General features: G+C 35.8%; 1 protein-coding gene across 9 annotated transcripts in view; it reads right to left on the bottom strand.

The window, feature by feature from the left end:
• Nucleotides 1-21842, bottom strand: part of Acbd6 (acyl-CoA binding domain containing 6) — a 178469-nt gene that overhangs the window by 9515 nt on the left and 147112 nt on the right. For 5 of the 9 annotated variants that reach the window (XR_012438800.1, XR_012438804.1, XM_074047312.1 and 2 more), the window contains one exon: nt 8054-8084. Coding sequence is in view for 5 of the 9 variants with exons in the window: in XM_074047312.1 (XP_073903413.1) it covers nt 8054-8084 (31 nt within the window). In the remaining 4 variants the exon portion in view is untranslated. Of the gene's footprint in view, nt 1-8053; nt 8087-21842 lie in introns of those variants that run through there. The other 4 variants (XR_012438805.1, XM_074047315.1, XM_074047317.1 and 1 more) reach the window with 2 other exon arrangements.

Raw genomic sequence — 21842 nt, 5'->3', positions numbered from 1 at the left:
CTGTGCTTTTTTTTTTTTTCCTTTTTTTGGTGATTTCTTTAGAAATAGCTTTCAGTTCACCTTAAAAAAAAAAAAAGTGCCAGTTGTGAACTTTAACCTATCCATTTTAAATTTTCTATATTTTAAAAAAATGTATTGAAGTTCTCTAATTGGATCTTTTTCATATCTGCCTATTATTTTTGAGTTTCTTGTTCTTGTGTTTTGATTCCTTGATTTTATACTATATTATTCTGATAATTTTTATCTAGTAGTTTTACTGAAGTTCCTCAATCTAATTCTGCGGTTTGCCAGGCCTGCTGATATTCACCTAAGTGTATTTTGTACTTTTGGATGATGGGCTTATTCACTTAAAGGTTTCATTCTGTAGGATAATTTTGTACTACTGGGTTGAAGACATGTCCTTTAAGAAACGTTTAGTAAGTTTAGTATTCACTTCTGTCAGGTCCTGGGTTGGGATGGGGTAGATAAACCAGACTAGTACTCTTTATGTTAATTTCTTGACCTGAGGATTTCCCAAACAATCAAAGAGTATAAATTTGAACCCCAAACTTATATGCAATGGGGCATTTTTTCCATTTAGACATTGGTCTCAGGGAGATCATTTTCTTTGTCTTTCTTCCTTGTACTAGTGGGCCAAATCAAATCCCCTTTTCACATTTAAAAATGTATGTATGTATCATCTATCATCTATTTATTTTTGAGATGCAGTCTTGCTTTGTTGCTAGGCTGGCCTTGAAGTCGTGATTCTTCTGCCTCAGGTTCCCAAGTAGCTGGGACTACAAGTGTGCAGCACCCAGCCTGGCTCCTTTAAAAAACAAAATAAAACAAAGCCAATAACTGAGGGAGTAGCCCTTTACAGGCACTAGCTCATGTGCAAACTTTCCTTTCCAACTCCTCATTAATTCTGGCGAAAGGCCTTATATCCAGGCAATACAGGCGTTGTTCTCCCAGATCTGGTGTTAGCTCACACACTTACCACTGTGCTTACTGGGTCCTTCTCTATTGATGGAAGGAAGAGAAATCCAGGGACATCTCTTATTGTAAAAGGATGGCTGGTATATTTTATACAGCAAATAGATACTCAGTAAGTATTTGCTGAATGAACGAAATAAAATTAAGGAGGTAAATACAGGCCAGCTGTGGTGGCACACACCTATAATTGCAGCACTTGGAAAGGCTGAGGCAGGAGGACTGGCAGTATGAGGCCAGCCTCATTATTAGCTTTTTGTATATCTACTCACTGTAGCTCACTATATTTACTGTTCTGTATCTTAATCTTTCACTCAACAGTATATCTTAGAGATTTTTCCGTGTCAGTATATAAGAAAATATAATTTATTTTGAAGCCAGTCAGGTCTTTTGATAAATCCCTATCCTGTTGCTACCCATAAATGCATTTTACATATATCAAATTTAAATGGACATATTCCCATATCTATAAGGGCATTCACCCCTGATGGTTATCTAGCAATGACAGAATAACTCATCTAGATTCTCAAGGGCACATTTAGTCTGGTTTAGTTGTTGGTACAGTTTCTGGAAGGGAGAAATAAAGGGAAAACACAGCCTGTGCCACAGAGAAGGCACTAAGAAATGAAGGAATGAAGGGATGGAAATAAGAACTGATTCAGTACAGCATGTGGCACAAAGTCAAGCTTGTCTTGAGAGCAGAGGAAAGAACGCTAGACCTTAATATTTGGAATAAAAGAAAGTTGAAGACTGGGCTGAGTGCTGGTGGCTCTGCCTGTAATCCTAGCTACTCAGGAAGCAGAGATCAGGAGGATCATGGTTCAAAGCCAGCCCAGGCAAATAGTTCATGAGATGTTATCTTGAAAAACCCTTCATAAAAATAGGGCTGGTGTGGCTCAAGGTGACGGTCCTATACTGCAAAAAAAAAAAAAAAGAAAAAGAAAGAAAGAAGACTGGCACGGTGGCTCACATCTGTACTTCTATATACTTGGGAGTTGGAGATCAAGAGGATCAAAGTTAGAGGCCAGGGGCAGAAGAAGAGGGAGGGGTGGAGGTGGGGATATTTGTAGACCCATCTCAACCATAAAAGCTGGGAGTGGCGAACATGGGCCTGTCATCCAAGATAGGTGGGAAACATAAGTAGGAAGACTGGTCCCAGGCTAGGCATAAATGGGAGACCCTATTTGAAGAACAGCTAAGGCAAGAAGGGCTGGGGGCATGGCTCAAGTAATAGAGCACCTGCCTAGCAAGCACAAGGTCCTGAGTTCAACTCCTAGTACTATAAAAAAAAAGTTGACGTCTTAAAGCAAGCCATCAGGAAAAAGGAGTAGCTCTGATTTTGTGCTAAAGACCTCACAATCATTGTGAAAAGTTTCTTCTTTCTCTTTTCTGCCTCTGTGACTGTTTGATTTATACCTAGTTATCACAGACTGTCATCACAGCTGTGGGGGTGGGGGTGGGAGAAATGTTTTTTTTTTTGACTTAAAAGTTAGGGTTTAGAACAGTCAGCTTTTGAAAAGGTTAGAGGAACCGTATGACAGAAATACTACATAAACAAGTCTGAAGAGTGAGTTCTGTGGAAGGAAGTTTAGAAGGCACTCATTTTTAGTAAATTTAGAGACATGGGTTTGAACTTCTGGTTCCCCCAGGCAAGTTTATTAACTCCTTTGAGTTTTTTTTTCCTCATTTATAAAATGGGGGAAAACAATACTTTATAGATAGCTGTTTATAGACCAAAGAGTCTATGGATTAGTCTACACTGTACTGTATATACACATTTTTGTTACTGTGTGTGTATGTGTGTGTGTGTGTGTGTGTGTGTATGTCCTGGGAATAGAATCCTGGATCTCATGCATGCTAGGGAAACACTGCCACTGAACTACATGCCTAACGCTGCACATATACATTTTACTGGTTCTTTCCAAGGTATGTATATATGTATATTTGCATGTAATTTGAATTTACAAACACTTGAAGCACAGCATACAGAGGAATATAGGGCCAATAAAACAAAATCTTGCCTGTTACAAAGAATGCTGCAATAAATGTTCTTAACCATATTTCATTACTTATATGCTTGGGAGTTTTTCTAGGGTGTATGTCTAGAAGTGGAATAGCTGAGTTGTAAGGTATGTGTGCCTTTAACTTTACTAGGTTTTGCCAAACTGATCTCATAGTGGTTATAAAGTTGATACCCCCATCAGCAGTGGGTGAACGGTCTTGTTGCTTCACATCTCAATACGAACACTTGTAGATGTTTACATGTTGCCAGTGGACCACAGTGAAAGTGCCCATCGTGTAAATATTTTAGTATGAATTTTCTTGGTAATTGTTAGGAGACAGTTCTCCAAGAATCTTACGTTTCTACATGTCTTAGAACAAAGGTACTGACAGTGTTTATTCCAGAGTACCTTTTCAAAGATGCTTCTAAACAGAACAACCTTGGACAGTAAGGGATAGTCTTTGCTTCCACAGCAGAAGGCTGCCCAGAATAATAAAAATAACAATCTTCCGGGTAAAAGTCAGGCAGATTTGCTTGTAGCTCATTATAAAATCTTAGCATTGCCTAGCTTAGGATTCCAAAGTTATGGCACACTGTGTGTATAGTTTACCTGGGTTTCTCTGCATTACTCCTGTGGGAATCTGGAGGCAGTGTAAATGACGAAAGCATCAGACTTATGCTGATTGCTATGCTATGGATAATAAAGTCTTGTCTCTGATCCAAAATTTTTGTGTCTTTTGTCAACAACCATGAAGCAGTGTGGGGCTAACTTGTTAGAATGCAAGTAGGGGAGAATCTCAAACCAGTCACAATTCTTGACAGCTATTAGTGAAGTTGGACATCTTTCCCTGTTGTTTTTGGAATATCTGGGTCTTTTCATTTATGAACTGACAACTTATGTTTTTAGGTCTATTTCTCTATTTGGGTTGTCTTTGTCATCGACTGAGTAGATGTTCTTTATATATTCTGAGTACTGATCCTATGTAGGTTATTTGCATTTTAAATATATTCTCTCAGTCTTTAGCTTGTATTTTATTTTACTTATATTACATTTCAAGTTACCACAATTTATAGTGTGTACTTTGTGTTTTGTTAAGAAACCGTTTCCTAGCTGATATTTTAAAAGTTTAAACTTTTGCTTTACCCTATTTATGTCTTCAACCCTTCTCCAGTTGACTTATGTGTGTGGTATGTTGTTCTGGTTTATCTACTGTTGCACAACCAACTACTCAAAATCTAGACACTTAACTACAAGAATGTAGTATTCTTTACAATTTTATGAGTTGAGCAGTTGTTAAAAAACCTATTTTTGGTTTTGCTGCTCTTCTGTATTGTTTTTCTATTCCGAATTTCATTTGTTTCTACTGTAGTCTTTATTATTTCCTTCTTTCTGCTTTACTTAGGTTTAGTTTGCTATTCTTTTTCTAATGTCTTAGCATGGAAGGTTGACTTATCGATTTAAGCTTTTTCTTCTTTCTTAAATAGGATACCAGCTATCTATTTCCAAATAAGTACTGCTTAAGCTAAATCCCGTAAGCTTTTGTACATCTTCATTTTGATTCAGCTTCAACTATTTCATAATTTCTTTTTGATTTTTTCTTTGGTCCATTGTTTAAGAGCATGTTTGCTTAATTTTTATATACTTGTGAGTTTCCAAATTTTCTTCCTGCTCCTGATATCAAATTTCATTCACTGTGGTTGAAAAACATACTCTGCATTACTTCTTTCATTTTAAATTTATTGTGGTTTGCTTTATGGCCTAGTATATAGTCTATCCAGACAGACATTCTAGGTGTACTTGATAAGAATTATATATTCTGTTGTTGGGGGAAATGTTTTAAAGATATGTTAGGTCTGGGTGGTTTATAGTGTTGTTCTATCTTCTTGTTTTCTTCTGTTTAGTTGTCCCATTCATTATTGAAAGTGGGATACACTGACACCTCCCACTAGTATTTTTGAATTATCTATTTTTCTCTTCATTTGTTTCATATATTAAGATGCTATTACTAGATGCATATGCTTATAATTGTTATTTTCTTGATGTTTTGATTCATTTGGCATTATAAAATATTCTTCTGTACCTATGGCAATATTTGTTCATCTATTTTGTGTGGTATCAGCATAGTCACAGCACTTTTCTTACTTTTCTTGTGATCTTTGTTTATAGAACTCTATTTGTATCTTTGAATCTAAAGGGTACTCCTAGAAACAACATATAGTTGGATCATGAAAATCTCTACCTATTATTCCTATAGCTGAATTTACATCTGCCATTTGCTTTTCCTTTCCTTCCTTCCTTTGTACTGGTGATTGAACCTAGAGTCTTGAACTTGAGCTACACCTCAACTCTTTTGTTTTTGACATAAGTTCTTCTAGTCTTCCTTTACTGCTTTGTTTTTGCATTAAGTAAACAGTGCTCTACATTGTTAATGTAGTATTTTAATTTTGTTAATGATTTTTTTCAGGTTTTTAAAAAAAGTATTTTCCTGCTGGTAGAGTGGCTCAAGTGGTAATAGTGCCTGTCTAGTAGGCATGAGGCCCTGAGTTTCAAACCCCAGTGCTGCCTGCCACCCCCCACCACGCCAAAAAAAAAAAGAAGTAAAAAGTTTTTTCTCTTTAGTAGTGTTTACCACCCTGATTTTATCAGAATCAACTTCAAATTTAAACTAGCTTAATTCCAATGATATAAGGACACATTACTCCTATATAGCTCTCTTTCACTGATCCTCTTTTTTGGTGGTGGTATTTTACATATATAATACCTACTATGAACTTAATGCTACATGTCTAGATTGTTAGAATTTATATCATAAAAGTAAAATCAGCTAACATATATATATATATATATCAGGTGTCAGACATTGTTCTAAGTACTTCACATGGATTAACTTACTATACTCTCATAATAAACCTCTGAGACTCTTTTTCCCTATATCATCGTGAGTAAACTGGAACACAATGAATTACATAATCTGTCTGAAGTTCAGCAGTAGAACTAGAATTTAATCTAGAAGTTTGTCTTAATTTTTCTGTACTGATTCTAAGGATGAGTGATGAATTTCCTCAAAGTCCTTCTCTTCCTTTGGTTTCACCATACAGTTTTTCACCTAACTTGCAAAAAATTATATTAATTAATAAGTTTTTAAATGTTATAGCATTTTTTACATTCTGAGATGAACTCAACTTTGTTACGAGTTATCTTGCTTTTTAAAATACACTGACAGACTTCTTTCTTGCTTGCTTGTGATTCTGGGACTTAAACTCAGGGTCTTGTGTTTTGCTAGGCAGGTGCTCTATCACTTGAGCCATGCCTCCAGTCTCTTTTTGTTTTAGGTTATTTTTCAGATAAGGTCTCACATTTTGTCTAGACTGGTCTCAGACCATGATCATTCTACCTATGCTTCCTGTGTGGCTAGGACTATAATTATGTACCATCATACCTGGCTTGTTTGTTGTGATGAGGTCTCACTAGCTTTTTTTGCCCTGACTGGCCTCAAATCATGATCCTCCCAATCTCTACCTCCTGAGTACCTGGGATTACAGCTGTCAGCCATTGCAGCTAACATTTATATTGAAGGATTTCATCTGCAAATATTATCCTTAGGTTTTTTGTTATCTATGTTCAAAAGTGAAATTGACTCACATATTTTCTACATCCCTGCTGCTTTTATTGGCCAGGTTATACTCGGTAAACTCATAAATGAGTTGGGGCAGACATTTCAATCTTCACTGGCAGGCTGATTATATGGATAGCATATGACTAGTCCAACAGTTTAGGCTCCTAAGTAACTCAGTGAGGTTCCTGATACCCAAACAAATGCTAAGCAGTGGACAAGGTGTTCCAGGGTCTATGAGCCACTTGTTACTAACTGGCAGTGTAAGAATGCCAAAACTGGCAAAATGACCTAATGCATTCCTTCCCAAAATGTCTGGTGGTGGTTCATTCTTAATCTGGCTTAAATATTGATGGCTTCCTTTTATTCAACCATATTTACACCCAAACAGAATCTCTGGGTTATATTTACTAGTACTCAACAATTTATGAAATAATTTAATATCTTTTATTTCACAGAATTTATTCAATAATTAAGAGTTATAGCATTAGTTCTACCTTATGGATTACTTGTACTGTTTTACTGATTATTTAAATAAAGATTACTTAACTAGGCTAATCAGTTAGTAGGGGGAAAAGAGTTAAAAATCAGATTTATTTTTCAGCTCTAGTAGCTCCCCTTTATCTGAGGGAATATATTCCAAGACCTTCAGTGGATTCCTGAAACCTCAGATAGAACCAAACCCCATATATACTATATATTTTCTCCCTATGCATAAATACCTATGTACAGTTTAATTTATAAACTGGGCATAACATAACTGATAAGAAAGTAGAATGATTATAACCACGTACTGTAATAAAAGTTATATGAATGTGGTCTCTCTCAAATTATTTTATGGTGCTATATTTGCCACTCTTCTTGTGATGATGTGAGATGATATAATGCCTACGTGATGAGATGCAGTGAGGTGAATGACACAGACATTGTGACATAGTGTTAGAATACTACCAAAGTGTCAACTGAACAGAAGTACTACGATGATTCATGTCCCAGGCAGGTGGAGCAGAATGGTGTGAAATTTCATTCAGAAAAGCATGTTATTTAACATCTATTAATCATTTATTTATGGAATTCTCAGCACATTTAATATCTTTGGGCTGCAATTAAACATGGGTAACTGAAACTGCAGAAAACAAACTCACAGATAAAGTATTTCTTATAGGAGAGATACTAGAGTCTATAGTGACAATGATTAGCATCATATGTGTCACTGACAGTACCAAGAATGAAATGATGAACCCTCAACAGAGGGTGGAAGGACTCTCCATCTCTGATGACAATAGAGAAATGCTTAATTTACTAGAAGTGTGTCTGTAAGAATTTTAACTAATCTCCAATAAATGTAATTGTATTTCTGCTAGGTGCTGGGTACTTTGGTAAATACTGCCTACAACCAGACAGGCAAAACTGAGATAAAGAGACAATGTTCAAGTATGATTATTTTATAATTTTGAAACCATCTTACCATAATGAAGAGCTGTCTGGCCTTCATTATCCTATAAAAGAAATAAATAATACATTTTAGAAGTCTATTTAATTACAAAAGTATGAAAACATATGAGCTATAGCAAATATTTCTGATATAAAGTTTTGTAGGGGATGTGAGGGTATCTGGTTGCGACATCTGTCACCCCATTGATTGCCAGGATTGATTCGGCTGATCTGGCTGGTAGGCAGGTGTCCTCTTCCTCCCCCACTGCTCCATGTGCGTCCCTCCTGAAGCTGCATGCTCGGTTGAAGAGGACGACTGTAGAGGAGGACTGTTCTTCCATCAAGGGTGTACGAGTAGCTGCGGTCCCCTGCTAGAACCTCCAAACAAGCTCTCAAGAAATTTCATAGGTTTATCAGACACAGGAAAAAAAAGATCATTTTTTTTTTTTGTCACTCACAGTAGCTCTGACCAAGCTATCTGTCTTGGAGAATGGCAACTAGTGCATTTCAGCAGCTACAGTAGGAGAGGATAAAGAGATCTATAGAGACAATAATCCAAAGAGAAACCCTTAAAATGAGGCAGTTTGGTTACCCAATTAGTGGCAAAAAATTGATACTACATTAATTATCTTGGGCAGTATTACAATGCTCAAACTTAGGTAAGTTTGGTCCTCAAATCTAAGGAATCTGTGATTTACAGTAAGAATTAACAGCTTTTTAGTCTTTTCAAAGACAAATTCTAGGTTAATGGTACTAGCCTACCCAGATCAAATATCCTAAGATGTATGACTTTAAGTGTGCAAGTTCCAGAAGTTAAGAAGGCTAAGAGTTCCCATAGGTGACTCAGGAAATGCCAACATTTTTTTTTCTTTTAAAACCAAGATGTTCTAACAAAATATATTAGTTATAATAGCACAGAAGAGTAGTTTTTAGCAATGGTACCTCTTAAATTGAGAGCAGCTGATCACAGTACACAACAAATAATCAGGTAAAGCGCAGGGGAAAACTAGAATTTAGTAATTAACTTGATATGCAGCTCCTAATATGTATGGCCACTATTATGCCCCTGGTAATGAAGAATAAATGCTGTTTATGAGTCCATGGGAGAAGGTGATATTCTGACTTGAGCCAAACTATTTTTTAGTACCCCATGTCTGTCTTTTCCCCTTCCTAAAAGCTGAGTGTGGGGGTGGGGTTGGCTCCAGAATCTTTGGCTAAGGGTCTCCCTATTTAATCTCCTAGGATGATAAGCAAAAAACTGCCACAGGGAATTTATTTTCTGATTCAGATACATAGTAAGAAATAAGTCATCTCTACGAACTTTTAGCACCTAGAGAAGCCTGGCAGCTGGTGGGGCAAGGGAATAAGCTTGATGCAATGCAGTTTTCCTACTAGGGAATGGAGATTCTGGATGGATTTAGAGGTGAGATGTATATGTGTGTGTGAGAGGAGACAGAAAAGAAGTAATTTAGAGGGCGCAGATAGGGTACACTTGTAGAGGTGCCTCAATGGCTAAGTTTGGGAGGTCTGTCAAACATCATAAGGATAATAAACTATGGAAAGTAAAAGATGGGAAACAATACCAAGAAGTCAGGAAACATTAGAGATGATTTTTGCTTACTTTTTTTTTTGTGGTACTGGGGTTTGAACTAAGGGCCTCACACTTCATAGGCAGGTACTCTACCACTTGAGCCACACCCCCAGCCCTTTCTGTTTTAGTTATTTTTCAGATAGGTCTTATGTTTTTGCTCATTCCAGCCTGGATCATGATCCTCCCACTTATGACTCCTGTATACCTGAGATAACAGAGGAGTAATCCATGCTCAGCTTTGTTGTGATGGAGTGTCACTAACTTTTTGCCTGGGCAGGCCTTGAACCAGCTGCCTACATTTTTGTCTTTTTAGAAACAGCCTCTACATTGCTCCCATTTACCTTACCCTGGCCTTGAGATTAAGGATAGGTAGGGAAAGAGAGCTGAGGCAGCCACAGTGAACAGGATCTGAGTGATGGCAATACAGAGCAGCATGTCTTGCTTAGAGATAGCTAAAGGCAACCTTGAAAGACCAGAACTGATCCTAATGGTTTAAGACACAAATTTACTTTTGCTAGTTTCCATTATTAGTCAGTAAAAGTTTATGTATGTACATATGTATGCATGTATGTATATATGCATCTGATGGGTTTATACAAGTTATAGCTTAAGTACAAGCATCGAGCAAAAGAAAGCAATTCCAGAAAGGGCTTAGTCTACTACAATTTCAGGACTCTATTTATGGATCCATCATGAAAGGTTGTATTTATTATCCATCTTTTAAAAGTGTAGTTCTCTTGCTATTTGGGCAAAACTTCCATGTTTAATCACTGTGTTCTAATATATTCAAAGTTCAGTCCCTCTCAATTTCTAATTCCTTATCTTCACTTGGGAGTTGGTAGAAAGTATAATTAATTTCTTCAAATTGCTTTTACCAATGAATACTTAGTACATACCTCCAGTCTAATTTCTAACTAGTTAATTAAAAATATTTGCTGAGTTCCTATAATGTCCAGTCACTGTTCTAGACACTAGGAACACAGAGGTGAAGGAGACAGAGAAGCCCTCTTATGTTATAAATCTTATATTCTAATAGTGGGGGAAGCTATAAGCAAATAAACATACTTAATAATAGGCAGGGAGCTGGGCATGGTAGTTGCATGCCTATAATCCTAGCTACTTTGAGGGCTGAGACAAGAGGCTCACTTGAGCCCATGAGTTTAGGACCAGCCTAGACAACATAGGAGACCTCATCTCAAAACAAACAAACAAACTGGACTCAGTTATCTTTTCTCTCTAAATTGCATGCCTTGTCAAAGAAAAACTTTATTTTACCATAGAAAGTATTGATGAAAATATCAGTATTTGGTTCAGAATTAATTCATAGGAAATAACACTAATTTTAAACCTTTTACTAAACCACTGATTGTATTGCTATCTCCTATGCACAAAAACCTGTAGCCAGTTCTGATTTTCTACTGGTAAATGTATTTTAGTAAACTGAACCAAAAGCCTTATCTCCATGACCATATATAAGTGGAAATAAAATGCTTCCAAACTGACTTCTGTGAGCAGAAAAGTCTCTTGAGTGTTACTGGGTTTCTTTCTCTTCATCTTAATGATTCTGATCCTCCAATTCACCATCTCTACTAATGCCAGTTCTGAAGGTAAGAGTATTTGTGCAGTATAAAGAGAAACAGTGCTACATAGAGGGTTTGGAGCTTTCCATGGCATGGCTAATGAGAAAATTTTTTCTATCCAGTAATTTGATACTTAAAATATAAATTTTACTTAAAAACAGTGCTTCAAGTGAATATAAAATAAGGGAGGCACTCAGGCAAATTGGTTGTAAGGAATTGTAGTGATAAAATTTTTGAGTTACTAATATAGTTTAAGGTAATTTTTAATATTATTTCTAAGCCTGGAATGTAGCCTCTCTGGGATCTGTGATTAAAACAGAAGATAATTAATTTAGAAGTTTGGAAATACATTTTATGGTATTTTTCTAAGAAGTTTTTCAGATACATAAGCTTTCAGTTTTAATTTTGGGCATACTCCTTTCTTCACTGGAAAAAAAAAGGGTTCTTTTGAATTTCCATTTTGAGTTGTATCTTTAAGAGAATGAGGCAGTTTATGTTAGTAGGTTTTTCAAATAATTGGAACATTACCCTCTAAGCTCCAAACATTAAAAATACCACCTTTATGAACTTTCTTAAATATAATTCTTCCCAAAGCATGTTATTCACTTATCACTATACATGGAGAAAAAAGAAGATGATTTAGTCCTTTCTTGGAGACTTAGCATCATAAACTGACGGTGCCCCTCAATGAATGGCACCAAGTAAATGTCTGAGTACAACTGAGCAAAAACATCATTTACTATAATGCTACTTGACCTTCACTAAACAGCCCCAAGCTGGTTTTGTTCTGGGTTGAGTGTGATTTCATTTTTTTTCCAAAGTAGTTTTCACCAGCCACAAGATTATTAATTACCAATTATCCTTTATTGTTGTCAGTGAGTGTGAACCCTTTACATTTTCTATTTCTCATCGGCTGAGGACTGGACATTAGACAAGCAAGTTCCTCAAGTTGTGTCTCAAAATAAGAAACAGTTTCTGCATGACAGTTTGGTAATGGTCTCACAACAAGATCTGTAGTTAGTTTTATCCTGGATCTTTTCATGTTAGTTTTAGCCTATATCCTAATATGGCTAATTTTACTTATTTATAATTCAGTTTTACTTATTTATTTTATGTCATGGAATAGACTCTGGAGAGACAAATAAATGAAGTGAGTATAAAAGTGGTACTGCCCTGGCTGAGAAAGATACTGACCTGAGCCCCTGCTCACTTGGAATTCCTGCTTCTCTACCAGTTAGCTGCGATGTCAAGCAGAAGGGCCAAAGGCCTTCCCACAGTGCAGAGTGTGAAAATCACTTTTGAGATGTGAGGAGGCTGGGTAACAAATCTTTGGATAAGTTAGATGTTATTTTCACTGGCTCTCTTTCTGTTTTTGGACACCTGTCTAATACTCCAGAGAATGGAAGTAGCTTATTAATAATTTAAGATAATTTTTCTGACTAGCCAATTTATTAGTTTTCTTAATGGCTCTTTCTGAATATAAAATTTTAAAAAGATATATATCCAAAAAAGATGGCAGAATACAGCAAAATACAAAGACTTGATTCTCTGAAAAATTTTCTCATTGGGTAAACAGCAATTCAAGTACGAAAACTTCACTTGAATGCATGAGCACACACCTATGACTATGGAAAGTTGGGTATTTTCAGCCATACTTTATGTCATTATACCTTTAGTGCAGAGAAGAAGTTTGTTTCCCATATGGTCCACACAGTAAGAGTTTCAATAGATGATATGCAAATTGATAAATAACCACTGTAAATAGGACAGGCAAAAAACTGAAAGGAAAACAATCAAAGGTGGCATCTATTGATTACTGATGTCCTCTAAGGCAATGGAACAGTTTCACATCTGTACAAATGTTCTCTCAGGAATAAGTCTGCTTTGGGAATTGCAGTTAACTTGAACTTCATGGGAACATTGCTGGAGAGAGAGGACTGGAGTAAAATGCACACAGTATAAATAAGCAATTGAAACTGAAGAATGGATAGTGTATGTCCTATGTCCACAAGGAGGTCTCTTTAGGTTCATCTTATCATTCAGATTCACCAAGGCTACCACAGCAGCACAGTTAGCATAGTTATTCAGGAAGATTTCATACAGAAACCACTCAGAACTTGCTATGAGGTTGGAGCCAGACTGGAGTCCTTGAGTAATTCACGTGACTGCTCACCCTCACCTGGCCACCCTGGAGCTACCTTCTCTCCAAGAGATATAACTTAGATGTAAAGAGAAGAAATCCCTATCAGTAGGTATGGGGTCTAGCTTGGGTTAGGAGCCCTGCTGCTTCATTTTATCTTCTAACAGTATTTATCAGGTATAGATTCCAAAGGTAGATACCACTCCTTTGCAATTGCTTCCAGTCTGGATTAGTAATTACAAACAATTTTACTTAATATAATTTAAATCCTTGCCTTCAGCAGGTTACTCGGGACATTTTTATCTAAGATAAGGGAAACTGTAGCCAATTTCATCATATATTAAACTTATATAGCCAGAATTTCCATCTAGGAGCTTAATTTGATACACTTATGGTATATAATAGGACTATGCCAATCTTACTATCTGTTCCACTCTGGCTACAATAATTTTTTTCCCATGGCACATATTCTTTGTTCTTTTTTTCCATTTGCCTAAGTATTAGATATCTTAATCTAAGATATTAGATTAAGTTCAAAACCTAAGATAATTAATTGGGCAACAACATATTCTGATTTTTTAAATCAGAAGGATCTTTTAGAATACTGAGACAATACTATTAATATTAAGGTGCATTTGGAACAATAGATGCATGAGGACATTTAAGAAATGGGGGCCTTGCAATTCCACTTTTGGGAATTTAACCCACAAGAAAAATGATACCACCCCTAAATCTTCATGCTAATAAATGCCATGTCATTTGGCTCTAGTATTTACCCAGTGCTCAAGCCAGAAATGTGAGCTCTCTTTAAATTCTCTTCCTCATCCTCTACATCTGATCCATAACCAACACCTACAGGCTAGTCCAAAATACATGTCTAATATCTACTAATTTTTATCCACTTCTTATAGGTTAAGTTGTATCCTTCCAAAACACACTGAAGTCCTAATTCCCAGTACCTTGGAATGTGGCTTTATTTGGAAATAGTTTGGAATAATGAATTTACAAACCAAGAATTGCAACTAACACGAGAAGTCAGAAGAGATAAGGAAGGATTCTCCACTATAGGTTTAAACAATACATTTCTGTTGTTTTAAGCCACCCAGTTTGTGGCATGTTGTCACAGTAGTCCTAGGAAACTCACACCATATCAATACAAAACCCCAGCATTTCGAACCCGGACTAATGCAACGTACTTCTTTTTATTCCCCTCCCTATCCCACTGTGGCCCACTCCAATCCATTTTCAGACAGAAGCCAGAGTGACCTTTTCAAAGGTCAAATTAGAACCTTACCATCTTGCTTTGCAAACCATTCAATGGCTCCCACAGATATTAGATTAAGTTCAAAACTCTTGCTATGGGCTAAGCCAGTAGTTTTTAAGCTTTTTTGGTCTTGGGACCTCTTTAAAACAATTCTTCAAAATTATTGAGGATCTCAAAGAGATCAATATTTTTCACATTAGAAATTAAAGCTGAGAAATTTTTAAAATTACATTTCTTAAGATAAAAATGAGAAAACAAAAACTTAGGAACAATGGCATTTTCAAATCTCTTTATGTCTCACTAAATAGAAAGTATATATATATATATATTTTTTTTAATATTCAATCTGTTGTGATAACATATATGATATAGGGCCTTTGGAAAATGCCACTGTGTGCTCATGGGAGAATGAGTATGGAAAAGGCCAATAGTATTAGAATTATTATAAAATAGTTCTGATCTCATGGACTCCTGTATGCAAAAATTTTACTAGTTAAATCAACACATGAATCCTAGATTTCTATAAATATCTGTAAGGATGTTCACTGCTTAAATTAATTAAACAAATAATTACTATGTCCTAGGCACTATTCTAAAGTTTAATTAACAAAACAGATAAAAATCTCTGCCCTATGGGGAGAGTACAGAAAATGAACAAAGCAAAATAAATAGTATGTTAGATGATGATAATTGTTATAGAGAAAAATGAAGGAGAAAGAAAGACAGAAAACACTGTGAGGCAGGGTAGAATGGGTATGAGCATAAAATAAGGCAGTCAAGAGAGGGTGAAAAAAACCAATGGTGGTCAGGAAATAGCTGTACGAATATCCAGGGGGAAATAATGGAGAAAGATGAGCAAATTCAAAGGCCTTAAAATGGTTATGTGCTTGGCATATTTGAGGAACTGAAAAGAAGCAGGATGGCTAGAGCAGTGAAAACAAGTTAGATCAGCAGGAGGTGAAGTGAGAGAGTTAAGAAAGGACCAGATGGCACAGTACCTTGTACAGGTCAGGTAGTAAAGGCCTTGTAAGCCACTGTAAGGATTTTAACTTTTATTTTAATTCAATGGGAGACCACTGGAAGGTTCTGAGCAAAATAGCCCGATTTCACTGATGGGTTAAGAGCAACACTTTGGCTCCTAGGGTGACTGAAGGGTAGCCAGAGGATCAGGCAGGAAGCCATTTCAGAAGGCAAAGTGAGAAACAGTCAGATTCTGGACCTATTACAAATGCAGAAGGAACACGATTTGCTGATTAATTAGATGTGCATGTAAGAAAAAGAGAAACATTAAGGATTCCACCAAGAATCTGGTCCAAGCAACAAGAACATAATTGCTATTAACTAAGATGGAAAAAACTTGGGAAGAAGCAAGTTTATGGGTAAGATATAGAGCCTGGTGTTAGGTATGTAAAGTTTGGGATGCCTACCAGACATCCTTGGAAAAATGTCAAATAGGTATTAGATACATGAGTCTGAATTTCAGAAGAGGTAGGCACTAGAGATAAAAATCAGATACTGGTGAGCATATATGTAAAGCCCAGTGACTGGTTGAGATCTTCAAAGTGTTGGGCCTAGAGAAAAGAAGCGATCCAAGGACTGGGCTCTGGGCCATTCCAAGGGGTCAGCAAAAGGAATGAGTGAGAGTGTGAGAAAGAACTAAGGAACTACAAAAGTATAATAGGGATGAAGGTCAGAAGACAGCAGAAAAATCAGAGAAGTTAATGTCCTGGAACATTAAGGTGCTTCAAGAGGGGTTAGATATGATAAAATAGAAGCGGTCATTGGATTTAGTAAAGTAGAGACCATCGGTTTCCCTGACAAGAACAGGAGGAACGGTGGAAGTAAACGCCTGATTCAAGTGGGTTCAAGAGTGTTATGCTTTGGATCTGAAATGTCTCCTAAAGCTCATGTACTGAAGGCCTAGTCGCCAGCCTATGGTGATATGTGAGGTGGTGGAAACTTTAGGAGGTATGGTCTAGTAAAAAGAAGGGCGGTCATTAGGGGCCTGTCCTTAAAGGGCATATTGGGATCCTAGCCCCTCCTCTCTCTCTTTGTTTCTTGACTATTTCCTCACTTCAATGGGAAGGAAGGTGATCAGCAGAGAATGAAATGTTTGACTTTTGAGAAAAGTTTCATCTAACATAGTAGGACAGTTAATGGAGTAAGGAAATGTGTGACTGCTGGGCAGAAATGATGGCCTTACTGGAGTCAGTGATTAGAAACTTGAAGTGAGCTTGGTTGTGTATTTTTCTCCAGTCATGCCAGTTGCATGGACAGAAGTATGGAAGAGTAAGAAGATGCATTTAAAAACCTACTTTTTGAAAGCCCATGCCAGGAACACAGTAATAAGCAAGCCAGTTATAGTCTTCACCTTCATGCAGTTTACAATCTGGGTTATACACTGCAAAACAGAAAGAACCTTAACACTGGCATGACTACAGTGTATCTGTCTGAGAGAATACCAGGTGGCTATCAGAAATTATGTTTAAAAAGATTACCTATGACTATAAGAAGACAGTTATACATTAAATAAATAAAGCAGGTTATAAAAGTATGTACAGTATGGTCCCATTTTGGGGATCAAAATGTGTATCTACAGAAAAAAAAGAAAGCAGAATGACAGGAATTTATCAAGGGCAAGATTATGGATGATTAATTTTTTTCTTTATACTTGTTATTTGTAGAAATTTCTAAAGTTATTAATATTTCTTTTGTAATAAAGTTACTATGAGATTCATTTGCACCCTAATTTATTTTTTGGTAGTATTGGGGGTTGAACTCAGGACCTTTTGCTTTCTAGGAAGGTACACTGCTACTTTAACCATTCTGCCAGCCTGTACGCTCTCTAAATTTGAAAACAATCTATGTGTACAAATTATCATTCAGGTATGTAACTATTTTCAAGCTCTTTCTAATAAAAACTAACCAAATCAGTTAAAATCATGGTTACTTAGAAATAAATGACTTTTCACAATACAAGCATAATAGGTTACCTACCGCCTGCCAATCCATTTCTTGCTTGCTATATTCCTTAGATCGCCGTGCCTAATTTGAGGGTTTTGTGTTCAGATGCTGTGGGCTGAAGTGTCCTAGTATTTAATGTGAAATATTGAGATTTTTATCTTTCAACTTAGGGCATGTCCACCTAGAAATCAATTAGTGTAGGGACATGAACATAAGAACCATGACTTCTATCAAAGAATTGATTAGCAAGTGGGGCATAGGAAGACAGAAGGGCAACCAGGCTGCTTTCTAATTCTATTTTCTGTCTTCTAGGAATACTAGAAAAAAGAAGCAATCTTTAAAAATGACATTAAGAATTTTCTTCAACTCTGAGTTATTTGTATGTCTAAACACCTTGATAAGTCTAAAGAATGAGCATTTGGACAAAACAAAGAAAAGACAATTAATTTAAGTTATTCTTTACCTATTTGTAATCTTTTAAGGACTCAAATGTAAACTCTTCTTCTCGAATTTACTCATCTTTTGTATGCCTAACAAATAATAAGCACTCAAGACTATGTTCAATCAGTGAACTATGTATTTGGAATGACTATGATTCACTAAACCCTGTTTAGTTTTTAATCATTATTAATAATTACTTTAAATCAAGTATATCATGATATACTATAATAATTATGATGCTTTAATACAAGACATCATTTTATAACTGTAAAATCTTTACCTCTATTATTTCTCTGTGTGTTAAAATGGAATTTGTATTAAAGCATGAATATAAGTCTAATTGTTTTTTCTCAGTAACCTCAGAATAGGATATAGGAACCCAAACCTTTGTCCTAACAGACATTCTATTTTAAAATATATTATGAAAAATAAATGGAATTGAATGTCAAGAATGAGTAAGTGAAAGCTTTTACTCATCTGGTTTACAACTTATATCAGCTAATTTTTCTAGATTTAAATTGATTAAATTTTTTGGTTGTTTCATTCCAAATGACCACACCACAAGAAGGCTGTTTGTCATGGTTATTTATGCTTTTCCTTTCTGTTTCAGTTTAAAGGAAATGTTCAAATATAATAAATACGGAGTTAGTATAAAGCACAGTCAAATCTATTCCAATAAATTAGAATTGGTCATATGCTTGAAATCTTTGTAAGGAATTATACATTAAGGTAAAATAAAAATATCCAGTTGAATTAAAAATAAACAAAATAACATAATAATGTTAAAATATAGAAAAATTCACCAGTGCTTAAAATTCAAATTACAAAGGTATAAAAACATGGCAGCACCTACACATACCTTCTATATCCTTTGTTTCCAAATAAATAATAAAAGCTTATAAGGAAACTAAATGAATGACAATATGGGAAATTTATATACCCTGACTGTCAAATGAGAAAAGAAAAAGTGTACCCATCATGCTCTCAAATGATTCCTTACATTACTTTTAACATGGCAGAGAATCATGAAAGCTCCATTCTACCTAGCATATTCTCTGTTCTGACTCTACACCCACCGCTCTCAGATTGGGTTCCAAAACAGTCATTCTTCTTTATAATTTAAAATAGAACCTTGAGTCTTCAGGGCCCTTCCCTAAAACACTCTCCCTGCCCCTACTTTCATCTTTTACCTATATTATTTGTGAATATATCTGTCTTCTTCTGCTCCCTTGAAGGCAAGGACTATGGCATTACTTAATGTTACAGACCCTTATTTCTTTCATTCTTTCTAGTCAACACAAAACTCTTCATATAAATAAAGTTAAGTAAGATTAAGGAAAAATAAACTATTGGTAGGAAAATCAAATATGGTTGGTTTTCCTGATTAATGGCATTAAGTATCTGGCATAGAGCCCAGAGTTATGAGGATAAAAGGTTAGTAAGGACCATAGTAAACATATTGTGACTGGTTGCTCACTTCATGGAAGAATGGTAGGTGGGTTGGGAAAGCTATGAAAGGTCAGTCTGTGCCTATGAAAAACATTAGATGCAACAGGAGGTAAAAGAGACATGGAAAGTGAAAAGTGAAGGAAAGCAAGGAATAAAGAGCAAGAATAGTTAAGAGGGGCAGCAGAGCCTAATGGTAATTAGAAGGAATTGGGTAGCAATAATAGCAGGCAGCAGAAATTAGAAGCTATAAGAGAGGTGGCAAGTTGCAGATATTTTAGACCACAGAGAATAGACAGCCATAAAGAGGACTGGGCTACATGCCAACCAGTAGATTTTTGCAATCTCAAGAGAGAAACAGAAGATTTAGCCTTATGTCTCACAGAATCTAAAAATACCCACAGTAAAGAACAAAAGGAAGGAAGCAATGGAGTACAGAATGTGAGGTTTTTACGGAAGCAAGATCTAAGATACTAGTGTGCAAGCAAGTTAAAATGGAGTATAAATGAATGCAACCAAAGTTGAGGTATTTCAAACAGACCAAGACTAGTAGGTGTTAGCATGAATGTTAAACTGCCTGAAATACACAGCATAGGATAGACGACTGGAGAGGGAAACTGTAAGCCTCTGCCTTCCATTAATTAAAAAATTCAATACCAAAATCTATCAATTTAAAAATGGTATAATTTGTGTTTTATGTACAAATGTTGCATATTTATTGTCAGCTGTATTCCACAGCCTTCTAAACATTTGTTTTCTAAATTTATTCTACTTTCACTAAAAATCATAATTATGACAGCCAGGCACTGGTGGCTCACTCCTATAATCCTAACTACTCAGGAGGCAGAGATCAGGAGGATCATGGTTTGAAGCCAGCCCAGGAAAATAGTTCTTGAGACCCTATCTCAAAAAATCCATCACAAAGAAGGGAAGGTGGAGTGGCTCAAGGTGCAGGCCCTGACTTCAAATCCCAGTATAGCAAAAAAAAAAAAAAAAAGATCTTATGAAAGACTTACTGGATAATACGTAACAAATAAAACCCAAATAGGCTTTCTTTTTGCACTTACATTTTTTAAATTTTTTCAGTTCTTGAGTTAATAAAACAAAATTTATTGGGGATCAAAAATACTTTTGTAAATCATGCTTTTTCACTAAAAATCTTATATTGCTTATAAATGAAAAAGCAAAATTTATCTGAGCTTTTTTTTAAACTGTTTTAGGACATTGCAAGAACATAACTTCTGTTTAACAACTTACTTTTTGTCTTTCAATTAATTTTAATTAATTTCTTCTTAAGAAGTTACTGTTTAAAAATGGTTTCAATTCTTCAGTTAACTGATAGAACGTTGTCAGACTAACATGCTAAAAATTTCATCACATTACATACTCACTTTACGTGCACACACAGGCCAGAAAAGTCTGAACTCCTTAAATCTGAGCATTTATGGCTTCCAGTCTGCCTGAGCTGTTTCTGCTACCTACCCCTATCCTCATGCCACTATCTATCAAACATCACCCAGCATTTATAGTTCAGGCCACAATTCACTCTAAAAGATGTCTCAAACTACTGTGGCTACTATTACTCTCCCCCATTTTCTCAATCACCATTCTCAAAGTACCTTCAGAGTATCTCTCATTACATCACTTGATTACAGACTAACTTGTAATAAACTTCATACTGTCTCAATTAGACAGTAAGTGATCTGAGGGCAGAACCCAAGGTTTATACTTCTTTTATGTCTTGTTATATCCAGGTCATGAGGCAGTTAATAAAAATATTTGGACTAAACTTAATAATCTCAGGGCTGTTAATTTTGTTGACTTTGTTTTGTGATAGTGTATATATTAAATTTCTAGTAATTACTCTCCTAACCATCATAAAGAATGCCATGAAATGTAACATAGATGAGTTGTATCTATTCCCATACAAAAATGAAAATAATATAAAGGTTTATTCTTGACTTGGACATCTTTACATCATTCCATAACTTACATCATTTGCTAGCTAGCCCTTGAATATGGGTGCCCTGTCAGTTATCTGCCAGGTATTAATTTTTGATGATATAATGAGATGCCACTTCACACCTGCTAAGAATGCTACTGCCAAAAACATAGAAACTACAAGTGTTGGCAAGGATGTGGCAAGCTGGTGGGAATATAAAATGGCCCAACTGCTGAGGAAACAGTATGAGTTCTCAAATTTTATATGACCCATATGACCCAGTAAATCCACTTTTGGATATTTATTCAAAAGAACCGAAAGCAGGTACTCAAACAGGTGTTTGCACACTGCATTATTTGCTGTATTATTTGTAGCAGCATTATTTACAATAGCCAAAAATGAACCCAAATGTCCATCATTAGATGAATGGATAAACAAAATGTGTTATACACATA

The sequence above is a fragment of the Castor canadensis genome, chromosome 11, assembly GCF_047511655.1.
Source record: "Castor canadensis chromosome 11, mCasCan1.hap1v2, whole genome shotgun sequence".
Taxonomy (NCBI): Eukaryota; Metazoa; Chordata; class Mammalia; order Rodentia; family Castoridae; genus Castor; species Castor canadensis.
The sequence above is the reverse complement of the archived record's forward strand: the minus strand, read 5'-3'. Positions and strand labels throughout refer to the sequence as shown.